At 48.6% G+C, this 26500-nt stretch overlaps 1 protein-coding gene across 2 annotated transcripts in view; it reads left to right on the top strand.

The window, feature by feature from the left end:
• The window catches only part of O-fut1 (O-fucosyltransferase 1), a 266792-nt gene that overhangs the window by 90831 nt on the left and 149461 nt on the right, over positions 1-26500 (top strand). For both annotated transcript variants that reach the window (XM_065454111.1, XM_065454110.2), the window contains exons 3-4: positions 2312-2435; positions 22613-22781. In XM_065454111.1, coding sequence (XP_065310183.1) covers positions 2312-2435; positions 22613-22781 — 293 coding nt within the window. The remainder of the gene's footprint in view (positions 1-2311; positions 2436-22612; positions 22782-26500) is intronic.

Raw genomic sequence — 26500 nt, 5'->3', positions numbered from 1 at the left:
GGCGCCCTTGGCTGTAGGCACTCACGCAGCACAGAAAGGAAGCACAGTTCACGAAAATCGCAAAAGACAAACGTGAGCGGCGGCCGATCTCTCCTAGCGTCGTTTAGTGAAACGCAGGACGGAAAAAAACCTGCCAGCACGCCGGTCCGGCAGTATACGGTGCCCGGGAATGACGTCACTCTCGCAGGTTCTCTCCTCCGGCTGCCTCCTTTACTCGGCGCTCAAGGAAGCGACGGGGGCGTGTCCGCGGGGGGGGGAGGGGGGGATTTAGAAAGCGATTTCTGCCCCTTATACTGACAATACAAAGAAAAAATTTCAGAACCGTAAATTAACAGGTCTGTTCTTCCCAACCCCAGCAATTCATGGAAATTGAAAACCGTTTCAGCTTCCCTTTAACGGACCTTCGTACCCACTGTGATGGCTCAGCGGCTATGGTGTTGCGCTGCTAAGCACGAGATCGCAGGATTGAATCCCCAGCCAAGGCTGCATTTTGATATAACAGCGGTGGTGCGTGACTTGGAAAAACAAACAGCGCTAAAAACGGTACCAAATAAAAAGACAGTGCACTGTCTTGTGTCTTTTTGTTGAGCCCTGTTTTTAACGCTGTTTTTACAATCATTCATATAAGCAGCAGTGTTGACAAACCCACACTGAATAGTGCAACCAATTGTGGCCCATCCTTTGCGTGGCCCACGCCTCCCCTTGAGGCCCGTCGCGGTGGCTCAGCAGCTAAGGTGTTGCGCTGCTAAGTACGATCTCGAGTGATTAAATCCCGGCTGCAGCGATTGCATTTCGATGGGGATGAATTGCAAACATGCCCATGTCCAGTGCATTGGGGGCGTGTTAAAGATGCCCTCATGCTCAAAATTTCTGGAGTCCCCCGCTATGGCGTGTCTCATAATCGTATTGAATGAGAAGAAAGGAAACCGAGGGCCCGATTTTCATTAGTCATATCATAAGAAGACATCATATTGTGATTTTGGCACTTAAAACCACAGAATTTAATTTTTAAAGGACCTTCGTCAAACAATAATGAAAGGGGGAACTAAAGAAAAGCAATCACTTCCAGTACACAAATATTACAAGAGATAAGGACAGTGCCTGACATAAATTGTGGGGTTCTCACCTGTGCTCTTGGGACAAAGGAACGACTAGACAATAGTGCAAACAATCACAAGGGCATTTATTGCACCCTTCATAGATCAATGCCTGCTAGCCGAGTTGCTATTCCCAAAACATGTCGAAGGGCGCGCGACAAATCGCGGAAGTCGGACTCACCGCGACCGGATAGTGAGCGAATATGTTCGAATATGCTGTATCCCGACGCCTGGTCGTTCGCGCGTACGGTCACGCGAACGGTTGCGCGTTCGAACGAGCCTTCGCGAGACGGTCTCGCAGAACCATGGATCGGCGCACGCGTGGCACGTGCGCGCTGCTTGCCGATCTCGAGCCAAAGAGAAAGCGCCTTCTCTATTCCGCGCCCAAGTAACCCGGCCGTTAGGTAGCGTTAGCAGCGCAACACTCGCGCGATCTCTCGTACTGCGCTTCAACCAGACCGACTGCGGCGGGCATCAGGCCACGCGGTGAAGCCGGATTACAGGAGACGAGAGCTATGCGGGAAAACAACACATCAGTGGACGCGTGGGAGCCGCGCATCCCCACAAAATACAACAAAGCAACCAGAAGGCAGTTAATGCAAAAACAGTGAATTCAACGTTTTCCCAGAAGTACAAATTTATTGCAATAAATTTTTTTGAGAAGCCTATGTAGATGCAGTGAACATCTCTTCCTACAAGCACTTCCATATGTCCGAACTTTTTCACCGTGCAGAAACCATGAACACAAAGTGGGAAATACAAACACCTTGTCCTTATGTTTGTGTTTGCCATTTTTTGTACGTTGTTCCTATGCACTAATAAAGCTTTTTCATGGAATACCAACTAGCTCAATCTCTCACTTCGTTAAGCATTGCTACTGCATTGTTAGTGTATTGTTGCATTGTACTTATTCCTACAGGGGTATTCTGTAAGAGTCCACCTAGTGGACTGTCCATTTCGGCTGCTGCTGATGTGCTGCTGATTGCATGGAACTGTACGAGTGAGGAGGAGACGAGCGGCCCCAGCCAATCAGCGGCAGTTGAGATAAGCAGTCCACTAGGTGGACTCTTACAGAATACCCCCCCCCCCCCCTGGTGAACTTCGTGATGCCACTGTAGTAGGACATGTGGATAGAGGAAGTGCCATGTGAACAGAATGCATGTTTCCTGCTGACGTGTATTTTGGGGTCCTTGCGTGCCTTGGTGACCTTCCAGGTGCAGGTGCCCTTTGACACATACTTCAAGGTGGAACCGCTGACCAAGTACCACCGGGTGATCATCATGGAGCGGTTCATGAAAGATTTGGCACCCTCCATTTGGCCTCCAGGAAACCGCACTGGTGAGTAGTGCTGCCGCCCTGGATTTGTAAGTGGCCGTTGATGACCCCTGAATGTTAAAGTGCCATTTTATTTATAGCTTTCAGTTCTCTTAAATTTAGTGAAGTGCATAAAAATTTCAGTTTCATCTTTGGTTGGTGGTCTGCAAGTGAATAAAATCTAGTTATCAAATTTTGGGGGTTGATGCTGGTCAGGAAGGTTATTCGTGGTTGGTACACTCACTAAGTCCTTTTATTTGTCTTTTTTTGTTTTTGAGCAGTTATAAGCATATGTGCATTGCTGAAGAATGTTTTCAACTGTTCAGCATGATATATTGCTGTAGTCCTTGAGCAGGCTTTTTCAGGGCTTTGGAAGTTCTTGAATAATGTCTAATAATCTTATTATGCGAAAAGAATTTTAATCCCTGCATTACCTAAAGATGGTGAACTTGCATGTGATTCTGAATTATGAAATTAGAGGGCTGATTTTTTGGTTTCAAATGAGGTCATTGGTATGGCCAAAAAGTTTAAGTCTGAAAAAACGAATTTATGGATAGGCATCATTACACTGCTCTGCTAGCAGCCATTTTCTTGGCTTTTACTCCAGGGTGGCAATATCTGCTTGAATTTTTGTCTTACGAACACATTTTGCATTTCCCCGATGCAGAAACTGACACATCAAGTGTGCAAGTTGCAAATCCAGCTGTACGGGTGCATCACTGCTACTGCAATAATTCAGTCAGAAAGTTGTGATGATTTGTGAGGTTTTTTATAAGGCTTTGGAAGTACAGTAGGTGTACTTGCTTCTATGCTTATGTCACAGTCCGATGTGTTACTTGTGATGAGCCACAACCAGCTGAGCATACACTTGTAATCCCTGACTCAACTTCTATTGCCTGCTGTCTGACAGTGCAAAAATAATGGCTGCTGGCGTACTTGCTCAAGTAAAAACTTCTGTTTTACACAGCTTCAATGTTATGGTCTGGAAAATTTTGTAGGAAAAGTTGTAGGTTATGTTCAGCAGCAGCCAATGATGTCTCTGCGAGGTTATCTCTTATGCAAAAGGATAGACAGTTGGGCGAGTTGGTACGGTAACATGATCTTGGCTTGTAGCGCGAAGTGAACACGGTGTTACGTTTCGCCTACGACGCGCGGTAAAGCCAGCGCGGATGCAACGTACGCCGGGGCTTCGTTCAAAGCGGCGGACATTTTGGCCCGTTCGGAGCGGCCGCGACGCATCCCCGCCGAGCGCGTCCCGGCATGTTCAGTGCCACGTGTCTTTGTGTGTGCGTGTGTGTGTGTGTGCCCACGCTTGTCAAAGCGCGGCAGCCGGGGAGAGGAGCTCCCCCAGTGTGAAGCGAGGAGGTCTGACCGGCGCCGGCCCGGCTGATGCGTCACCTCCTTGTCCCAACGTGTCTCTCATTCCGTCCGTCGCTGCTGTCACGTGGTGTCGTCCCGTGACCTTCCTTCTTGCCCGCGACGCCAAGAGTATAAGAGCAGCTGCCCCCGGACGCCAGGAGAGAGGCTCCGATTTCTTCTGTTGAGTAACGTGCTCTCCCGTCTCTCTACTTCGGTCGACCTGACCGCCCGCTCTTTGCGATGCTAGAATAAACAAGTTGTTCTGTTAGCAGTCGCCTCATGCTTTGCTGGGACCTTCGGATGCTTCCAGTGTGCTCCAGGCCGCCAGGCCAACGCTACCCTTGGGGCTTGCGACCCATTTGCAACAACGGGCGCCACCGGTCCGGTTGCAACAACGGGTGTCAGCACTGAGATTCCAACAGCCGGTGCCATCGGTGCGGTTCAAACATCTGGTTGCCAGCGGTGAGATCACGACAACGGAGGCCAGCAGCGAAGATATGCGGTTGACTGTATGCTGAGCAGCACAACGACCATCCGGGAGCAGTGCAACGAGCCCTGTGTGATGACTGGTTGCCTGCAGCGGAACGACTGCGCTGAATTCTTGGCTGCGAGGTTTGGTGAGTGCGGGACTTTCTTCTTCTGAGTTTTGCCAGGCTTTTGTTAGTGTCAGAAACAGAGCTGGTAATTGTGGTTGTCGTTGCTGCCGGGTTAGTTGCGGCAAGACAATAGTAGGCAGTAGAGAAAGCAGCATTCAGAGCAGCCATGGATTTGAAGTCGTTGCGCAAACCGAAATTGTTGGAGCTTGCAAGAGAGTTGGGTCTGGATGTCTCAGACAAACTCAGAAAACCAGAACTGCTAAGGGCTATTCTTGAGTTAGGAGCTGAGGATGACGAGCTGTCGGAATGCCTTGAGACCATTGAGGAGAGGGAGACGGCAAAAAGACAGGAACGCGAACTTAAAGAACAGCAACAGCGAGAGAAACAAGAGAAAGATGAGCGTGAACGTAAAGAACAGATAGAACGAGAGCAACAAGAGAAACAGATAGAACAAGAGCAACAAGAGAAAGAAAAAGAGCGAGAGCAACAAGAGAAAGAAAGAGAGCGCGACCGTCAACACGCTTTGGAAATGAAACGTCTCGAGTTAGAGATGGAACGCGCTCGTAATGGAAGTCAGGCACACGGTGCAGGAGAACGAGTATTGTTTAAAATGACTGACCTGATGCGGCCGTTTAAGCTTGGAGAGGACATTGGTTTGTTCCTGGTTAACTTTGAGCGAACGTGCGAGAAGCAGGGGTTCTCTCGGGAAACGTGGCCACAGCGCTTGCTCACTTTGTTACCCGGCGAGGCGGCCGACGTAGTCGCTCGCTTGGAGAGAGAGGAGGCAGAGGATTTCGACAAAGTGAAATCGAGTCTGCTAAAAAAGTACAGGCTGTCAGCGGAGGCGTTCCGTCGGAAGTTTCGAGAAAATGAGAAAGGCAAAAGTGAGTCGTATACAGAGTTTGCCTACAGGCTTATGTCAAACATGCAGGAGTGGCTCAAAGAAGAGAAAGCGTTTGGTGACCACGAGAAAGTTCTGCAGTGTTTCGGGCTGGAACAGTTTTATAGTCGGTTACCTGAGAACGTGCGGTACTGGGTCTTGAATAGGCCAGACGTTAGTACGGTGGCTAGAGCCGCTAAGCTAGCCGAAGAGTTTGTGACGCGTCGGGCTCGCGGAGCTAAGGACGGTCAAAAGGGTGAATTTGGCTCCAAGTTTGAGAGGCCGAAGTTCACGCCCATGAGAGCAAAGGGGGACACACGTAGTGCGGATGCGAGTGAAAGCAGTCCGACCGAACGTAAGGAGACGGCGGCAACCGAAGCCGAACGCAGAAAGCGGTTCGAGACGAGGCAAGCGCGCGTTTGTTATACGTGTCAGAAGCCGGGTCATTTTTCGGCGCAGTGTCCAGAAACAAAAACAAAAGTCGTGTTTTTGTCATTATGCAGCACTGACGAGAACATGAAGCTTCTCGAGCCTTACATGCGAGACCTCCTCGTAAACGGGAAAGAGTGCGGAGTGCTTCGCGATTCCGCAGCTACGATGGATGTAGTTCACCCCTCTTACGTAGAACCCGATATGTTCACGGGCGAGTGCGCATGGATCAAGCAAGCCGTGGAAGCTCATAGCGTGTGTCTGCCCGTAGCAAAAGTGCTTATTGAAGGACCTTTCGGAGCACTTGAGACGGAGGCCGCAGTGTCATCTATGCTGCCCCCCCAGTACCCGTACCTATTTTCGAACAGGTCCGATCACCTCCTGCGCGAGAAGGGGCTTTTGTTTGGTGAGGCTAGCGTTCAGGCCTTAACCAGATCGAAGGTTCGGGAGCTCGCTGCAAGGGCGGTAGTTGCGGGGCCGACGTTGTCGAACCATGAGAAAGGGTCAGAGGCGCAGCAAGCTGATATTCAGAGCGCGCCCGAACTGAATAAAATTGAGCCTGTAGCGTTAAAGGCACCAGATACTGGAGAGGAAATGCCCGACACGGGAAAGTTAGAAGAGCTATCTGAAGATTTGCTCATCGCGCCTACGTCAGACGGACTTAATAGGTTGCTAAAAGTCAGCCGGTCGGCTTTGATAGCCGAGCAAAAGAAGGATGGCAGCCTAGAAAACATACGCTGCATTGTCAAGGAAGGTATCGCCATGAAAAATGCTCGCTTTGTGGAAGGAGGTGGGGTCCTGTACCGGAAGTATCTGGACCGCAGAGGAGTGGAGTTCGATCAGCTGATCGTGCCTCAGTGCTACCGTCAGGATCTGTTGCGCTTGTCTCATGGGGGTTCGTGGTCCGGACACCTAGGAGTTAAGAAAACTAAGGACCGTCTCTTGCAAGAGTACTATTGGCCAGGGTGTTTTCGGGACGCAGACCACTTTGTGAAGACATGCGACACCTGTCAGCGGGTGGGCAAACCAGGGGACAAATCGAGGGCGCCGTTGAAGTTGGTACCTATCATTACGGAGCCTTTTAGACGGCTCGTTATTGATACAGTGGGACCTCTGCCGGTAACAGCCACGGGGTACAGACACATTTTGACTGTGATCTGCCCAGCGACAAAGTTCCCTGAAGCAGTGCCGCTTAAAGAACTCAGCTCAGTTGAGATAGTCAATGCACTACTGTCCATATTTGTGCGAGTTGGTTTTCCTGCGGGAATCCAATCAGATCAGGGCACAGTGTTTACTAGCGCTTTGACGACAGCCTTTCTCGAAAGGTGTGGGGTAAAGCTGTTACACAGCTCAGTGCATCACCCCCAGTCGAATTCCGTTGAGAAGCTCCTCTCCGTCATGAAGCGCGTGTGGAGAGCATTGTGGTTTGAACAACAAACTGACTGGGAGCTGTTTCTGCCTGAGGTGATGTTTGCATTGAGGACCGCGCCGCATGCGGCTACGGGGTTTTCGCCAGCTGAGCTAGTGTACGGTCGCTCGCTGCGATCTCCGCTTCGCATGCTTCGAAACGGATCACTGCCCTTTCCAATGGCTGCAGACCATCTGTTCCACAAATGGCCGCCTCCTGCACTGGAGCCTCGCTTTGCAACAACGTTCCTTTGAGGTGTGTTACAAAAAGGGGAGTCTCAACGGTAACGCCGATGGCTTAAGTCGAAGCCCCTAACGTGGGAATCAGCCTCAAAATTGTTTGTTATTGATGTTTTTCTTCCTGAGGCAGGATTTTTAACATATTGCTTTTGTGTAGTGTTTCAAAGTGATGATGTGCTTTCTAGTGCAATTTTCCGATTTGTGGACGCGTTCTGAGTGCTGCTGTAGACTACTGTAAGGAACTAGGCAGTAGTATAAAAGGGGAAAGAGCCTGGCATGGCTTAGTGAGGGTTGTGCCGTGCTTGCTGACTGAGCGGCTGAGTCTCGGCGTAGTTCTAACGCTTGCTGGGAACGAGAGAAAAATGAGAACTCTCCCGAAGTCACTTTGCAGTGTCCTGTGTGAACCTGAACGTGAGAACGAGGCCTTCTCGGTGCGCTGCGCTCAAGAAACGCCGAGGGACGACCGACTTCGGTTATGAGCATCATCGAGCGACATCCCTCCGGACAGCGGATGCAGTCCCCTGACCATCGGGATCTCCCTCCCCCGGCGGGGCGGTCTGTTACGTTTCGCCTACGACGCGCGGTAAAGCCAGCGCGGATGCAACGTACGCCGGAGCTTCGTTCAAAGCGGCGGACATTTTGGCCCGTTCGGAGCGGCCGCGACGCATCCCCGCCGAGCGCGTCCCGGCATGTTCAGTGCCACGTGTCTTTGTGTGTGCTTGTGTGTGTGTGTGCCCACGCTTGTCAAAGCGCGGCAGCCGGGGAGAGGAGCTCCCCCAGTGTGAAGCGAGGAGGTCTGACCGGCGCCGGCCCGGCTGATGCGTCACCTCCTTGTCCCAACGTGTCTCTCATTCCGTCCGTCGCTGCTGTCACGTGGTGTCGTCCCGTGACCTTCCTTCTTGCCCGCGACGCCAAGAGTATAAGAGCAGCTGCCCCCGGACGCCAGGAGAGAGGCTCCGATTTCTTCTGTTGAGTAACGTGCTCTCCCGTCTCTCTACTTCGGTCGACCTGACCGCCCGCTCTTTGCGATGCTAGAATAAACAAGTTGTTCTGTTAGCAGTCGCCTCATGCTTTGCTGGGACCTTCGGATGCTTCCAGTGTGCCCCAGGCCGCCAGGCCAACGCTACCCTTGGGGCTTGCGACCCATTTGCAACAACGGGCGCCAACGGTCTGGTTGCAACAACGGGTGTCAGCACTGAGATTCCAACAGCCGGTGCCATCGGTGCGGTTCAAACAACGGACACAGAAAGGAGCAGACAGGACAAGCGCTTGTCCTGTCTGCTCCTTTCTGTGTCCGTGTTCACTTCGCCCTACAAGCCAAGATCATGTTATCTCTTATGTGGCACTCTTTCGTGGTCTTTGAAGAAAGCATGTGATATATGAAAACATAGCTGCATGACTGCTTGTTTTCACACCTGAAAGGTTGCCCTGCAAATAAAAGTGAACCACAGTGTTTCCTTCGACTTTGAGTGCCTACCTATTGTTAATCTTCTGCGACCATGGTGGCAGTCCGTCTTGACAAGAAAGACTGCTTGAATCCAGGGGTTGATAGCTTTTTTTTTTACGGGGATGCTAGCTTTGTTCTTTTAGAACACAAGTGCATTTGACGCCATTTTTTTATCCCACACACTTTCTTCACAAAGAAAAACCATGTTAAAGATAACATTGTTGAAACAAGTTCAGCTGATGTCCTAACACACTCACTTTTTCTAGAGAGGACTTATGACCTCCAAAGAGGACTTGTGACATCCGGAAAATTGGGAAGTCCGAAAAAATGAATGCATGCCTTCTACTGCCCCCAAGGGCTCAAATCATCTCAGGCACGTCTGAAATAGCTCTGAAGACCTGCCAGTTCACTTATTAGGCGCATCAATGCTCGTACTGTGACAGGAGATGCGCTGCTGAATTTCGTTACTGCATCTTGCTGCTGCATCTATTATGATCGAGCTTCTTCCTCGGATTAGTGTACTTTGCTTGCAATGCAAAGTACACAACAACTTACTGCTTCGCCTACTGCAACTGAGCACCTGTCGTTCAGCGCTGCCATGTGAGTCACATTGTTAGTGTTTAATTTTTCGGCTATGACTACTAAGCTGGCTAAGGCTTATCTTGGCTTATGGTGACCAGACATTCTGAAATTGAAGGTTTATGCGAGTGTTATTCTGGTGAAATGATGCCTCATATTTATTTTAAAATAAATAGATTGAATTTTCAGACACTATAAACATACCTTGCTCTACTTTTTTTTGCCAAATTTTCTGTGATGATTGCCATTGATATCATGATCGAATGACATTAACTTTTCCTGTGTAGCACCACCACAAGTTGAATGGCATTCGTTGTGCTGAATGTCATTCGAATCTGATGACATTAAAACATCCAGTGTGATAGAGGTATAAGATAACATGTGCACACATTCCATTACTGTCTATTTGCAAGAGGCTACAACTAAACAAAGTAAACATATGCCTGTAAGAGAACTATGCGATTGAGCGTACCATGGCAACACTTTGAAAGATTAGAATTAGAAGCTAGATAGAAATCGACCTTTGTGACTCGTACTTGGGAACTGCATAATGCACAACACCAAACCTAAAGCTCTGGTGCGAATTTGAGTATATGGCAGTGAGGTAAATTGTGATTGTCGCAGATATTAACGCGAGAGCGATAAGGGTCCGGCGTCCAGCTTTGCAAAAAAAAATAAAAAATATCGAACCAAATTTTAAACCACGCATAGCCAATCACTCTTCTACCACCAAAGTTGCTCATACATTGTCTTTCATTCTTTACAAAGTCTTGGAATTTTGAGAACGGTAGCCCACAAGCTAGTGTAACGAAAAAAAAAATATATATATATACCGACAGCGCATATCTTTTCATGTTGGCTCTTCCAAGACTGAAATATTAAAAGTGCAAAACAATAACAGGAGATCGACCCATGCAAAAGGCCGTGTTTATACCAGAAAGTTTGCCTTCGTGCATAGCGTTCGCCGCCATCGTTTCCTGGTAAACATTATGGTTACATAAGCTGCAGTTGCCAGTAAGCGTGAAAAGCAGTCAGGGGTCTTTGAATGCTATTGTGTTCCACTCTTAAAGGCGAAGCTTAAGCGTCCTCCAAATTTATTGTACTACTAGCCATCGTAGTGCGAAACAAAAGATATTTGTTCTGTACGGGAAGAAAAAAGTGCCGGCACAATAATTTTTTTTAGAACTGACTGAGATAGCACGTCCAAGGTGATGCTAGGCCACTGTTATTCAAAAAGGTCTTCTTTCAAACATGCAGTCGCTGCCATACATGTCTGCCTTAGGGTGCCTTGATGCCCACGCGCGCCGCTGAGGATGAGGACATCCGTGCAGTCTGCTACAATGGCCACCATTACATCACCTGCTGCAGCTGGGTAGCATGCGAAATGCGCTACCGCTTATGGTGCACCAGATGCGTTCGGTAACAAGTGCACATTAGCGAGCTTTTTTTTAAAGCTTGGACAGCGCTTAGTACTATTGTTGCTTAAATGTTTATGAAGGGAACGATGTATACTTTATATAAGCTGACAGCCTGGACATGTGTTATGTGCTAGAGGTTGACGCAGACTTCATTATATTAAAAACGAATCCTCTTCCTTAGGCTGGAAACAACAGAGTTTCGGTAAGGCTAAACCCTTACTTGTTTTCCTCGTAAACTCTGCATTCCAAATACACAAAAAATCGTTTAAAGCACTTATATACATGTCAGCAGCAGCAGTATATGTACCAGCTACCTAAGCGCGATTACAGTGGCTTATTTTGCTCAGTTTGCAAACAGTTTAATTATTTATTACAAATGGCGTCATACGTATTGTACACAGGATAAAGTGCCGAGAGGCAGTATGATGTAAATGTCCTGCTAAGATGAAATGACAGCTTCTTTATCATTATTATGCTTGCTCAGAGGCTTGAAATACTGAATTGACACACACACACACACACACACACACACACACACACACACACACACACACACACACACACACACACACACACACACACACACACACACACACACACACACACACACACACATACACACACACACACACACACACACACACACACACATACATACACACAGTTAAACTTGCCTATAACAAACCTCCGTACAATGCATTGCTCGATATTCCGAAGTTTTTCTATTCCCCGCCATCACTCCATAGAAGCACAGGTGTTTGTGACCTCTATGTAACAAAGTGGCAGCGGGAGACACCCTGTAAATAACGAATTCCCTTCGCCTACCACCTATTGGATTTTTGCCCGAAATTTTGTTATTTTAGCGCGAGCAGCAGCCGCATGCGTTTCGTGCAATTGCCCCACCGACGATGGAGCATGAAGCGATGTCATTGCGCTTGGCGCGCACGTAGTAGTCCCGGCAACAGCGAGGTTTCCGTAGAGTGCCGCCTGTGCAACACACAGGGAAGCACGGTGCAACACGCCCCGGCAACACTGAGGCTTCCACAGAGGGCCGTTGGCACATAGAGTAGGGAAGGGCGATGCTTGTCTGCGTATGTCTAAGCGCGCATTGATGCATCCCCTGGGTCCCTTCAGCCGGTCAAGAGAGAGTGTGATTGTGAAGAGGAAGAGGCGATAGACACTACACACGCATTAAGGTACCCCCTGCGTCCATTGAGCAGGCCGGCAATGCGATTCTTGATGATAGTGATCTAAAGAAGGGAAAGACGCTTGATTCTGCAACCCATGAGGGAGCACAGCGAAGCGTCGCCGCGGTCGTGTCCTTATTTCCTCCTCCCTTCAAACATCCCGCCGCTCGTTCAAGTAACGTTGCTGCCGCTTGCGGATTGCCAGCGGCTACCGGTGGCACGCCGGCAGCGCCACTCTTTGGTAGCTGCAGAGGTCTCTGCACTTCACTTCATTCACCTGACACCCAGTGACACCACTAAGAAGAAAAAGACTGCTTTTCGTGTCTCGTGGAGTCGTGGTCACTCTTTGTCTCTTCGTTTTGGATGCTGTGCGCACATGCTAGTCAGCTCCTGTGTCTACGCATCCAGTCACTTCGGTGTATCGTTCCAAAGATGGGTGCCTTGATGAAGAAATGTAAAATATTGATTCTTGAAGAGAAAATGGCCATCTTGGACGCTGTTTCTGGAGGCGAAGAAAAGAAGGATGTAACTGTCAAATTTGGCCTCCCAGCTAGTTCTCTGTCTACAACTCTGAACACAAAAGATGCGATTCACAGTGCCGTGGAGTCAGGTGCCGATTACAAGGAGACGAAGATCAACATACGCCGACGTTGACAAAGCGGTGTTTATTTGGTTAATGGACATGACAGCACGAAATGTTCCCATCAGCGGCGCTGTTTTGCAGCAAAAAGCAAGGGATTATGTTTGTATCTTGTGCTGCAATGATTTAAAAGCAAGTAATGGGTGGCTTGAAGGCGTCAAAAGCAGGTATGTAATCGTCGGAAAAGTAATTAGTGGTGAGTCCTCCTCTGCAGACAGAGATGGTGCCACTTCTGGATTGAGCACAAGCTACCAGGAATATTGGAGTGTTATGGTGCGGGTGATACATACAACGCAGACGAGATGACCCTTTTTAACAAATTGCTCCCAAACCCTGCCCTTACGCTGAAAGGTACGGTCTGCCATGGCGGCAAGCAGCGTAAACGTCGCATGACAGTTTTTCTCTGCGTAAATTTGGACAGAAGCGACAAGCGAGTCCCACTGGTTATCGGCAAAACGTCCGACCCAGATGCTTCAAAGGACCACACAGAATACCTGTGAAATACGTGGCAAATGCGAAAGCATGGATGACACGGGGCATATTTAGTGACTGGTAGAGAGAGTTCGACAAAGGCATCAAGAAACAAGGCCGCAGAATTTGTCTATTTGTAGATAACTGTACTGCGCACCATGTTGAAGGCCTCTAGTTAACATTGAACTCTTTTTTTTTTTTACCTACAAACTCTACCTCGCACATTCAGTCCCTTGACAGAGGAATTGTTAACAGTGTAAAGTGTTCCTACCAGCGTAGACTAATCCAAAGGCTGCTTCTGAACATTCGTCTTCAGCGGGAAACGATGAGGACATTTTTCAAGCAGTTCAGATGCCTGAAGCATCCTTGCGGGAAAGAAGTACAGACGTTATTGTGAACTGCTTCAGCAAGGCCTGGATCACAAAAGAGGTTCAGGATGCGAAAACTGACAGCGGAGAGGAAGAGCTTTCAGGCCTGCCCGATCTCGCCGACGCTTGGGTTTCACTGCGCGCGAATGAAGCAACCCCAGGCGACGTGCAGATTTGCGATTTTTTGTATGCGGACGACTGCACCGTCGCTACGGAAGGGATCTCGGATGAGGTGCTGGTGGAAAGTATCTGATATCACAGTGACGATGATGGGTCTTTGGAGGTCGATTCATCACGTGCTTTGCCTTCTGCGAAGGAAGTGCTGGATGACATTGACGTTTTGCGCTGCGTCGAGGACTCACTAGATGATGGTACAGCGTTGTGTTTGATGTCTTACAAGTGTTCAGTGTTGCCGTTCCTCACGAAAAAGCAACAGAGCAAAATAACAGTTTCTTGCCACTAAATAAATGCATTTTGGGTGAGTACCACCGTTTCCCCTTTGTTTAATTTGTGCATCTCTTTTTCGAATTTTCATGCTAAAACTGCATACAGCGAAAACCTCTTCGTAACGGAAATTTTCGAGCATTTGTCAATTTCGTTATATCCATAACTGTGTGTGTGTGAGTATATATATATATATATATATATATATATATATATATATCCACACCTGTCGTTCCCCCTTTTAATATCTGACGTTCGGGTACCACCTCCCCCGCCTCACCATTTAAAGCATGCACTGTGCGGGAATATCTGATACATACATGTTTAAAGTGGACAGTTGGGTGAGTTGGTATGCATTCATAATGGTGACAGTGCGAATAAAACGGCAATGGAGTAAAAGGACACAGGACAGAGTTTGTCCTGTGTGTTTTCACTCCGTCGCCATTTTGTTCACGCTGTTACCATTATGCACATACATGTTATCACTCTTCCTGTTTGAAACGACACCTGGCAATTCCAGTGTACAGGTCATTTATTTGTGTGCATAAATGCTGTGCTGACAGAAGCAATTCCACAAATAAAACGCTCGAACAGCAGCTTGGGCTTGTTTATCATCCTGGTGTTAACAGCGCAAAAAACGTAGACGGGGGCACGAGATGAGAAGATGACACCATGAGCGCTCGTGGTGTCTTCTTGTCTCGTGTCTCCGTCTTTGTGCTGTTAACACCAGGAAATAAAATGTTTCATGGCAGAATTTGCTGAGGATTGACACTGGTCGCTTCATAATGATCGCGAATGAGTAAAAAAGAAACACCAAGGACTGCATAATGATTTAAGTCTGGACGAGAAGGCTACCTTGAAACACAGAAACAGTGAAAGATAAAAAAAAATATTTAACTGCACACATACATACATGGGCATCAGACCAGCACAGAAGGCATACTTAAAACGAGCACCAAACTAACAACACGCACACTACGCACAAATGACCAGTCGGAGGCGTCAAAATGCTGGTCATGCTGCCACCAAGGCCAAGGAGGCGGCATCTGCCCTTTCAAAAGCTTACACCACTCTAAGCGGGGGCACACGCATCGAGGCACTCTAGTCCACCTATGACCATTTATTTTTTACTTGTTTTCACTGCTATACGTGTATGACATGACCCTTGAATGGTTATTTGTCAAATTCAACTGTATTTTGTGTCGCATTAGTGCTCTTGTGATGTTTGTAGAAATTATTGGTATTGTGGGATTCTCACCCATGCTTTGGGACAAAGGAACGACAACACAGTAGTGCAAACAATCACAAGGGCATTTATTGCAGGCATAGACTAATGCCTGCTAGCCGAGTTGCTATCCACAAAACATGCCGATGGGCGCGTGACAAATCTAGTAAGTCCAACTCACCGCGACTGGATAATGAGCGAATATGTTAGCCCCATGCTGGACACCAATGCCTGGTCGTTCGCGCGTACGGTCACGCGAACGGTGGCGCGTTCGAACGAGGCCTCGCGAGACGGTCTCGCAGAAGCATGGATCGGCGCATGCGTGGAACGTCGGCGCCGCTTGCTGAACCCGAGTCAAAGAGGAAGAGCCTTCTTTCCGCACCCAAGTAACCTCGCCGTTAGGCGGTCTTAGCAGCGCAATACTCGCGCCATCTCTCGTACTGTGCTTCAACCACACCGACCGCCTCGGGCATCAGGCCACGTGGCGAATCCGGATCACAGGAGACGGGAGCCATGCGGGAAAACAACATATCAGGGGACGCGTGAGAGTCGCGCATCCCCACAGTATTCACTTTCCTTTCTCAATGCATGCTGACATTGCAGAGGAGTGGGCATGAACATGGTGACCATACAATGTTGGTACAATCGAACCGATGTAAGGAATTATCGGATACAACGAAGTGCACTAAAAGTTTGGTTGGCTACACTTTATTTCAATGGACTAAGCTACTGAGAAAATGAAACTACAGGATCTAATGTAATATTAGATATACCAAAGCAAATATTTGCTCACTAGCAGTTCAAAACATATTTCTCGGGAGGCAGGCATTCTGGAGCGGTGTTCCTTGTTAATAATTTTTGCAGATACTATAGCTTTTGTGTGACTTTGCACCGAACACATTGGTGTCTAGGAGCTTTGTTCCTGGCATAGTGTCGAGATAGCATGCTTGGCACTGTGCGAGAAGCACTATCACCCATAGATGCTCACGCCTCCGATGCCAGGTCACATGAAATCTCATCAAAGTGATCGTATAATTGACAGGAGTTGAGTGAGAATGAGGCCCCTGGACACAGTGAACCAGACTAGAACTTGAGCTGCACTGACCGATGTGCGACACATCTTATTACATGTTGCCCGATGGGGTGCTTGCGGCGGCGTTGTCGTCACTCACTATTGACCATGTCTAGTAGGTCTAGCAAACCGTATCTCCAGACCAGCAGTGCTATAGTGTGCAATGAACTTCACTGTGATGCACCTTGAACAGTCAACAACCAATTACATTTTCCCCCCATTTTTTTTACAAATGGAAGTTTGCAGGAGAGGTAGCATTCACAGGTCATGCTTCTGGTTATGGAGGTGCCTTATTGTGCACCGACAAACTGTCAGTCAAAGGCAGCAGCAAGCATTCCGCACTGCTGCTTAACGGGTTGGTTGCCGGGGTGGCCGAAACCTTGACCACCGTAGTAGTGCAATGCTTGTGAGAAAGTAGTTTGCACTGACCATTTTCCATTGTGGTGGCCAAGGGGCCAGTCTTGCCGGTGGAGTGAGAGACACAAGCCAAGGGGCCTGTGTTAAATCCTCCTCTCCTCCTGCTCTTGCTCGGTGTTTGACATCTGAGGAGCCGCTGTGGACAGCAGGATTGTAGCAAAGGGTTGCATGGGGCCAGAAGGGTCTGCCCTGTAGCCTCTGCTTGAGACATCACTCACGATACCCATGCATGCGAGGAAGTCACGTCCGAAAATCATGGGCATGGCAAGACCCAGGAGATGCACAAAGTGCTGACGGCGTACGCAATTCTCCCAGCGCATAAGCAACCGCACAGAGCTGCACGAGGCAGTCGTACCGCTCGCGAGGTGGAAGGCCGTGTCACACGCTCTAATGTGGACAGAACAGCAGTGCAAATTAGGCATAACCTCTTTGCTGAACAGTGAGATTTCCAGCAATGCCTGAAATTGTCCACCAGCAATTGTAAGGGTGATGAAAGGCGCTGGCATGGGGAAAGAGTCAGTTCCAGCACGACACACCATTGGAGCCAAAGGTTGCATTTCACCACTGCGCGCTCCCACTGTCGCCGCCAGCAAGAAGGAGCTCATCGGTGGCTGATGCCGCCGATGCATCGCATTTTTGGGCAATAGGGCCGTGTTCGTGACAATGGTAGCAGACAATGCCTAGGTCTGATTGAGGGGGCCTGGCACATCTTGAGTGCTAGGTGGTTTCTGTTCGGTAGCCAAAGGGGGCACTGCGGCCGGATTTCCCCTCATACGCAGGGGCATGGGGTTTGCGTTCTGATTGGCCATGCGAGGCAGAACAGCACACCTGGGCGTACGAGTACGGGTTGAGAGTGCGGTCAGAAAGGTCACGCACATCTCAGTACTCTATCGTGGCTAAGGCCGCCTGGTATTTCGGGTAATTATGGGTTGACGAGTGACAACCAGCCCACGTGCAGTGAGGTTCGAGAGAGGCAGATGGTGGCAGTGGGTGGTAGGCTCTCGCTGCCAATGTATAACCCTGAATCCGCTTCGCATTGGAGTCCAACTCGTTCAGGTCACAATAATGGGCGCTCCAAAGATAAGCGGCGAAGGTTCGGGGCGAAGGTTCAGTGGGCTTGACTGATGGCCCGCTCCACCTTCTCGGCGTCAGATGCCATAGGGTCGGCAAGAAGATAGAGCTCCTGCATAGCCCTGACATAGTCGAGCAGTGATTCGTCAGGGTAATGGGTCTGAAGCTCTAATTCGTGACGCATGCGGCACTCATAGTCAGGAGAGAGGAATTCGCTGCGGGAAAGAGTCCTAAACTCTATTGAATGAGCTTGGTGGCCAACAAGTCGGTACCACTGTGCCGCTTGGGCTACTATCCTGGTGGGTAATACTGTGCCTAGCATCATGCTGTTGTCCAGTTGCATTGCCTTATGATAGCAGTGCAATGCCTCGAGGTACTCTGTAGCACTCATGTGGTCCTAATAACCACTGTACTTCGGGAAAGGTCTTCCTTTAGAGCACTAGGCTGTGAGCGCGCCACTTCCATCAGGTCAGGAGAAGCTGTGCTACTGAGGTTGCAGTGGCATTTGCTCCGGGCCAGGCATGGCGGTCTGAGAAGGCCCAACCTGCGCCTGTTCTTCCAAATGCATGCCTAACCCTAAAGGGCCAGTAAATGGCATGGAGGAGTGCTGGATTGCCACTCTGACAGGTGCATGAAGCCTTACACGGCCAACGAATGGATCGACGGCTAAGTGGGGTGGCTCTTGCGCATCGGAAATGTCACTCAGCTGCGTATGAGGCAAGCAGTAGTTGGAAAGCGTGGCGACCTTGTCGGCTGAGCGGGGGGGCATGTACTCTACATTGCCTACCAGCTGTGCTGGGGACAAGAAGAGGCGAGTTAGCGGTTTCGCACCTACAGCAGAGAGGGAAGGCTGCACCGTGGTGCATTCGCCTGAGAAAGGCACTCGGGACAAAGGTAGGCCAGCAAGCGTATACATGCCAGCATCTAAGCAGGGTGGCTCCAATGTGGCACATGCAGTACTCAACTGCTCTTGGGACAAAAAGGGGCCAGCGAGCGGGGAGGGACAGCGCATCAGTGGGGCTAGTAGGCACCTGCACCGCACAGGTCTTAAAGAGTTGAGGTAAGCTGAAACTGCCTTGTCTAGGACTAGGGTACGCATTCGAGTGGTCGACATCACCAAAGGGCTGTTCAAAGAAGGGATCGCTTCCTGTGGCCAAAAGCAGGGGGTTGCTGAGGTGAACATACCTCATGCTGTCAGGGTCTTCTGCATCGAAGGACATTAAGTCCATAGCCAGTGGGTCTAGCAGGAACGAGGGCTGTGAAGGGACCTGCACTAATGCCTAACTGGCCCCACATTGGGTGCCAGTTATGTTGCGATGGGTTTTCACAAGGCTCACTCTACGAGTGACAGTTGGGAATGGGCATGATGCTCCTCCACACCATAACGTGCAATATGGCAGGGTTCGTCGACTATCTAACACGGTGCAGAGAAGGTTCTGGAGTCGGATCGCCAACAGACAAAGGTTTATTCACCCAAGATGCAGCACAGTGTGGCAGTCATGGCGCTTATGGGCAAAGGCTCACCGCAAGACCGATCGAGAACATGCGCCCACTGTACTAGGGCTAACTGGGTAGCGGTCTACCAAGCATGAGAATTGGAAGTCGCGGGAGCAATGGTCCCACGTAACCACCTAGTTACGGACCTGTGAGCATCTGCCATGGCGATGAAACACTCCGCGGAAGAGAGTTCGGTTGGAGAGGGCACCCAGGGGCCGCCACCCAGGAGGCCAATAAGGGTGCGTCCTGGTAACTATCACTCGCACATTGACTCGACCTTGGGAAGCAGCATGCTTTGTGCAGAAAATTAGCTTCGGCGCGCTAGCCGTATCCGCCATGTTACTGTCATTAACTCGACCCCGGCAAGAAGCACGCTTTGTGCAGAAAATTAGCTTCGGCGCGCTAGCTGTGTCCGCCATGTTACTGTCATGGAAGGGATTCCTGGATAGCGAGCTAAGCACAACACTCAAGCTGGGAAACGAGGCTAGGGAAGGCACCTCAATCCCCACATGCTGCAAGGTATTCGTGTGCAGTAGATTTGGCGGACTGGTATGAATTTTGTTGGGTTCTGACATGACTGGCACGCCACCACATAACCGGTATCACTGGGATCAGTCGCCCAGCATAGAGTGGCCAGTCTCGGCAGTAACGGCGATGCAGCAGCTTCCTGGTCATATTGGACAGCATGCTTGGCACGAAGCCAGGAGGATACTTTCACTAGCCATCAACACCGACAAGTCAGTTGCTAGTTGCGCAAAATGTTGGGAAAGCGATTTTATCTCTGAAAGGGAATGACCGAGGATACCACCCTTGCTGGCTGACTTGCAATACTGATGCATGGCATAATGCTTGTGTTTGTGTCACATAGACGCAACTTTGAATTTTCTGTTGTCTGTATTAGTGTGTACTTTTATAAGGAATATTAGATATAACAAAGTATTTTTTGTGGCAGCTTTAACTTTAGCAAGGTTCGACTGTATGAAAGTTAGGAAAAAATCAAGATTGTTAACAATGGAGGCTGTCTTTGGAAATAATGAATGTAGAAGTAAAGTTAGGTTCAGCAATGCGGTACCTGTATGTTGAGGTCGTGCTTAATTTCTATACATGCAAACTCTCCCAAATCTTTTGTGAAGTTTATAAAGTTGGGCTCATACAATGTCACGAATGCTGTCTCAAGTTTTATAAACAAGTTTCAGTTTTTCCCAAAACTTTAAGTATTAATAGTGATAGCATGATATCAGTGTATTAGACAATTAGACAAAGTAGGGGTTGTAGTTTTATTGGCTGTACAACTTACAGTAAACATTTGCTTACTAAATAAATTAGTAAGCATAGCGTTATGCGCACAGGTAAATACAAACGTAACTCTTTCTCGGTGATCACGAACACTCACGGTCACGACACTAGCATGGCGAGCGAACACTTCATGCTGCCTCTTGCTTCAAACCATCTTTGAAACTTGAGATTCCGCAACCTCCAGCACTAAGCGAGCTGGAACACGGTGCACATGAAGCCACCAGCTGTCTTGGCTCACCCCTAGCCTTTTTACCTGCAGTTGATTATAGCTCCACGATACGATGCGTGGGGTGCATAGCAGTGGGACAGCTATGCATCGCGGTTGAGCTAAAGGAGACGTGCTCACTTCCCACCCGCTTTGCACATGCTTTATCACATGACCTCCAACATGGGATGTACAGGAAGACTGTGTGCATCAAGCCATCATCCTTTTCGGCTCACCGCCACACACTTGCCCTTGCACCCACAGCATTTGGCACGATGGGTGCGATAGAATGTTGTCGCACTTGAACTTTATATGGAGCATCAAGTTTCCGGCATTGCCGGTCATGTTTGCCTGGAGTTCCCATATAATTGTGATCGCAATAGTAAAAATAAATTTTGTTGTGAAAAAGCCTTAATTGAAAGGTGGGGCAGCAGAAGATTGTAAAAACAGAAAGAAAATGTGTGCAAAATACAAATTGTGGTAATACCTGCACCACTCTTCTGTGGTTGTGCAAGATGCCACATACTGCAAACATAGCCTCCTATGTGGTGTGATGGTTATGATGTGGGCCCAGGTCTGGAGAGACACATGAAGGCTCAATGAACAAAGAAACATTTCATACAATGGCAAGACAGGACTGGGCATAGATCTGATGCTTACATGAGACTAGACAAAGCATGTGAAGTCTGCAAAGAAGCTATAGTCCTGCGCGGCTTTGTTAGCATGTAAGTCCTACGGAGACATGATGCTAGCACGCACTCTTGGCTTGTCAGGCAGCGCCGATGTGAGGACCGTAGCAGCAGTTAGCAGAGGCCGAGGTGGATGCATAACACTGGAAAGGGGCATAGTACTGCTGGCCGCAGCAACAGACCGGCACGCAAATAAGCTGGTTCCAAGACCTCGCACGGCACAGGCCTTGGTGTTCTTAAGTTTCAGGAACACAGGGCTGCTTGTAGACGGCTGCTTGGCTTGCCCAAGATCACAAGGCCAGGTCAGGCAGCGCAAACCGGTGTCATGGCCACTCATCCAGTGCCAGAAAGGGACTCGTTAAATTCTTTCACTTCCACCACACCAACACTTGCGCACACTCCACCACGGAGTTCAGACACTTTACGTTCCTATCACAATAGTAGTTCCGATGGTCTTTTCTGATGGTGTATAAGAAAAGAACTTGCTTCAAGTAAGTTTATTCAGTCAGATTCCTTAAGCAGGCAGAATCGGTAATAGCAGTGTCGCTGAAAAAGTCACTATGATCTACTAACAATGTGAAATTGTTTTGTTTGTCAGTCTTTGCTGTTCCCGAGTTTGTGGCTGCTTGTGTGCTGGGTCTAAATGTAAATAATTGTTAATAAAGTGCGTGTGTGCCTCGCGTAAAGTCTCGCGAGGGCAAATAAAAAAAAATACCCCCTTCCACCCCCCCACCCCCCCTTGCTCGTCCATGTGTTGCTCCTCTTCTTCGTCCCTGCCTGTTTGCGCACAAAAAGATTTTAAATAATGAATCTGTTCCAACTAGGCCCACTCGCAGTTATACCCCCACTCCATCTCGGAGTCATGTCCATGGAATTTTTTCTAATTTTAAAGTTCACAAATCGGCAAGTATGCACTTGTGCTGATGTATAAAACAGCTATAAAAATCGGGTAATGTTTTATTCACGGGTGTGGGAAGTAAACATTCTTATAAAGAAACAGATTATTATCCTTTTTGTGGATCAGTACAGTCCATAAAGGTAAGCTTTGATTTCGATGTGCTTACAGCGTGGGAATAATTTGATACAATTAAATGTGCATATCAGTTTTGAATGGCGATCGACAAGAGCTGTGCTGTAGGTGTACACCAGATTAATGAAGCATATTGCTCTTTCATGAATAATAGTTGTGCTATGGAGCCTTCAAGTTGTTTATGTGGGCGCATGTGTGCGCGAACCCTCAACATGGTGGTTTTCTCTGGTGCAGTGTTCTGCTACCAAGTCCGTGCACTGGGCCAGGGCTGCCAGGCCAAGGAGGGCAATCCGTTTGGACCCTTCTGGGACACGTTTGGTGTGGAATTTGATAAGTCTGAGTTCTACATGCCTCTCCAGTACGATATCCACCACCATGACATGGCGCGCAAGTGGAAGGAGAAGTGAGTGAGTCTGATGGTTCCTACAGCGTAAAAAACAAAAGCGTGTTGGTGTGTCGACTTATGGGATGACACTTTTGGTTTCCATGTCATCTAGTTCCTCTTCTCGTGCTCGAGCAGAGGGAGGGGTATTCCCCTTGAAACACTCAGTGAAAAGGGACAAGCATCAGGAGAAATGTGGATGCTGTATTCCTCCTGCACTTCCCCCCGTCCACAAAAGATTTTGGCCTGGTTTGGTGGCATGCTCTTGATCGAGTCCAAGAATTTAACGACACCTAAGTCTTCAATTCTTGGTAGTCCCAGAAGGTGCGTCATCTGACTCTTCATAACATACAGCATCTGCACAGTCACCCTGCTACGCCACTTTGAAGTGCAAGTAAAAGTTCCGAGTACGCGCAACCTTAGATTTCCGGCACCAGATACCTCGGCTTTCACTTTATGCAACCTGCAAGGCAATCCCGGGAAAGGAAATGAAACTGCAGTTACTTTTGCTTCATAATTCATTTCGAACTGTGCAAGGTGGCCATTCACGCGTGCGTCAGTGTACCTTGCCAAATTCATACTGAGCACCTAAAGTTTGACAGAACCCAACAGCTCTTTTTGCTGCTTGGCCTTGCAAACGTCAGTAAAGTGACCTTGCATCTTACAGAAATTTCATGTAGCCTTATGTGCGGGGCATTCTTTTCATGGGTGTAGGTGACGTCTGCAGTAACCCCATGTTGACAGAGTTGGCTATGCTGACTTGCTGCAGTGTGACAGTGCGCTTGGCGCTATCTTCTTGTGTCTCACTGCATCGATGTTTAAGCTGCCAAAAGCTGCACTGTTGTGGAAGCTTGCGCGGGAGAAACACTCTTTCTCGGCTTACTTGCGCATGTGTGCTTGGCGTAGTGTTTCTTCCGCTGAAAGTTTTGTACATCGGCACAACTGGTCAGATAGCTTTTCATCTTGCAATCTCACAACGAACTTGTCACGAACAAGGTGCTCTTCCACTTTGAGATTTCATACTCGCAACATTTGACAAGATAACAAAGCGCCGTAAAAAATTAATAGACTGGCTCCCCTTGCTGCTGTATTTGACAATGAAATCAGGGGCTTTCGTAAGTTTCATTGACTGGGTGGACGAAATGTGGCACTACTTACCCTTGATATCCGAAAACGAGAGGGTTTCAGGAGTTGATGCTCCCAGTGACAACAAGATGCTGCGTGCTTGAGGCCCTATACAATACAGAAGCGTGCACACCTGCACCTCCTCAGTGGCTGCGTTCAGACTGGCGGCAAAGGCGTTGTCTTTGGATGTTGCTATCCATGTTGGCCACTTCCCCGGGCTTGTGAAGGTAAACGGTGGTGAAGGCTGGGGTCAAGGCATTCCGACACGCAGCATGTTGACCTTGGAATCGCCAGAGTCCGCACTCACTGCCACATCCATATGCTGTGTTAACATATCCCTCTCCTGACACCATGTTCGGCGGTGGGGAATTTGCGTCGCGGCCATACCGTAGAGAAACAAGAGCGGACACTTGGTGAAAATTGGCAGCAGGTAACATGTCGGACCTAGTGTTCACATCAGCCATTAGCTGACGCGAGCATCGGAAAAAAAGTATGTGAAATGAAGTTAACAGGCAATCTTTTATCTTCTTTTATTCTGTCCCACTAAAACGAAAAAGTTTTACATATAAATCAAGTTTTACTTTGCGACTTATTTCTCTTGAGTTACCTAGCAACAAACCAATGACATGCCAGATGCAAGGTCAGTCCACCTTTTTCATTTCCTGTGCTGCCCTCTGCCGCATGCCACTGGAAATGTTTTGGAAGGGTGCCGGTACTTTTGCTGGTTGATTTGTGTACCTGCGCCCATGTTGAGTGTGTGTCCGTTGTGTGCTTCATGGATCATGATTAATTATGAATGGCTTCTCCGGGACAGCCTGTCGTTCCTGGAAGCCATGTAGCACTCACTGACTACTGGGTGAGCGGACCTGAGTAACAGTGTGGCTGATAAAGGCACGCTGACTTCCATCTGCCGATGTGGCTGCCTTGGAATTTGTTTTCGCCGATTTCTGGCATTTGAATCTCACTTTTTTTTTTGCTTTTACACATTATTTAGACATTTCTCATATTCAACAAGTCTTCGACTGCAGCCTTCCACATCGGATTTACCAAAGTAGGGCATTTATTTACATCAATATCTACAACCACAGATTATTAGCTTCAAATATTGTGGAAAAGGCACATCGCTGATATAAGTAATGTCAAAACGTAGCAAAACATATCTGCTCATATATGAGCCACATTGTTCCACCCTGAGACAAGTCAATATGAGTGGCCAAGCCACTTAAACAATGGTAACTGTGATCCAGACACATATATCATGGGCTGTCATTTCTTTGTTTAACTTCATCATACTTAAGGTTTGCATATTCCATAAAGTATTATTAGGGAAACTGTGCTCGGCACAAGCACTCATTCATAGGACGTGTGTAGTTCTCTTGCAAAAAACACGGATTCCATCGCTGACACCGTTGGTAACTGAGCGAGGTGGTTGTTTATTCAGCTGCTGCACCGAATCCACCATCTCTTGTTTGACACAGGGATACACAGTGCATCCAAGGAATTAAGAAATGTGTGAGTATAACATGTACAGACCCACAGCGAATGCGACCCGCAGCCTTTGGGAAAGGCGACTTAGATGTTGGCACAGTGCTGTGTTGCCACTTGCCACTTATTGTGTACACGCCATGTGAAGTGAAGAGTAGTTGATTTCAAATCGCCAAGGTCTAAACTGAACTATAAAAGCAGTTTTCTTTGTCCTAACTGCTTATATTTAAGTTCAGGCCCACTGGTAGTGGCTGCACAAAGCCAAAGGAAGCTTTAAATCCCTGCGGTGGTGGTGGCGAACGGCATCGCAGAAAGCATAACCAAGTTCTTCGATACTTGCAGTTGCAGCTATCCTTCCGTGGAAACATCGCCCACATGGCACCGGCGCTGACAGAGGAATCCTTCCACGATTACATCCAGCAGTGACGTCATCGAGCTACTTTAAAAGAACAAGGCTCTCCTGGCATCGGTGCATTTGCTCTGCGGTGGTGGCGGCGAACGGCATCGCAGAAAGCGTTACCAAGTTTTTCGATACTTGCAGTTGCGGCTATACTTCCGTGGAAACATCGCCCACGTGGCACCGGCGCTGACAGAGGAATCCTTCCACGATTACATCCAGCAGTGACGTCATCGAGCTACTTTAAAAGAACAAGGCTCCCCTGGCATCGGTGCATTTGCTCTGCGGTGGTGGCGGCGAACGGCATCGCAGAAAGCGTAACCAAGTTTTTCGATACTTGCAGTTGCGGCTATCCTTCCGTGGAAACATCGCCCACGTGGCACCGGCGCTGACAGAGGAATCCTTCCACGATTACATCCAGCAGTGATGTCATCGAGCTACTTTAAAAGAACAAGGCTCCCCTGGCATCGGTGCATTTGCTCTGCGGTGGTGGCGGCGAACGGCATCGCAGAAAGCGTAACCAAGTTTTTCGATACTTGCAGTTGCGGCTATCCTTCTGTGGAAACATCGCCCACGTGGCACCGGCGCTGACAGAGGAATCCTTCCACGATTACATCCAGCAGTGATGACATTGAGCTACTTTAAAAGAACAAGGCTCCCCTGGCATCGGTGCATTTGGTCTGCGGTGGTGGTGGCGAACGGCATCGCAGAAAGCGTAACCAAGTTCTTCGAT

This window comes from Dermacentor albipictus, unplaced genomic scaffold, assembly GCF_038994185.2.
Source record: "Dermacentor albipictus isolate Rhodes 1998 colony unplaced genomic scaffold, USDA_Dalb.pri_finalv2 scaffold_18, whole genome shotgun sequence".
NCBI classification, from domain to species: Eukaryota; Metazoa; Arthropoda; class Arachnida; order Ixodida; family Ixodidae; genus Dermacentor; species Dermacentor albipictus.
Note: the sequence above shows the minus strand (reverse complement) of the source record. Positions and strands in the feature narration are given on the sequence as shown.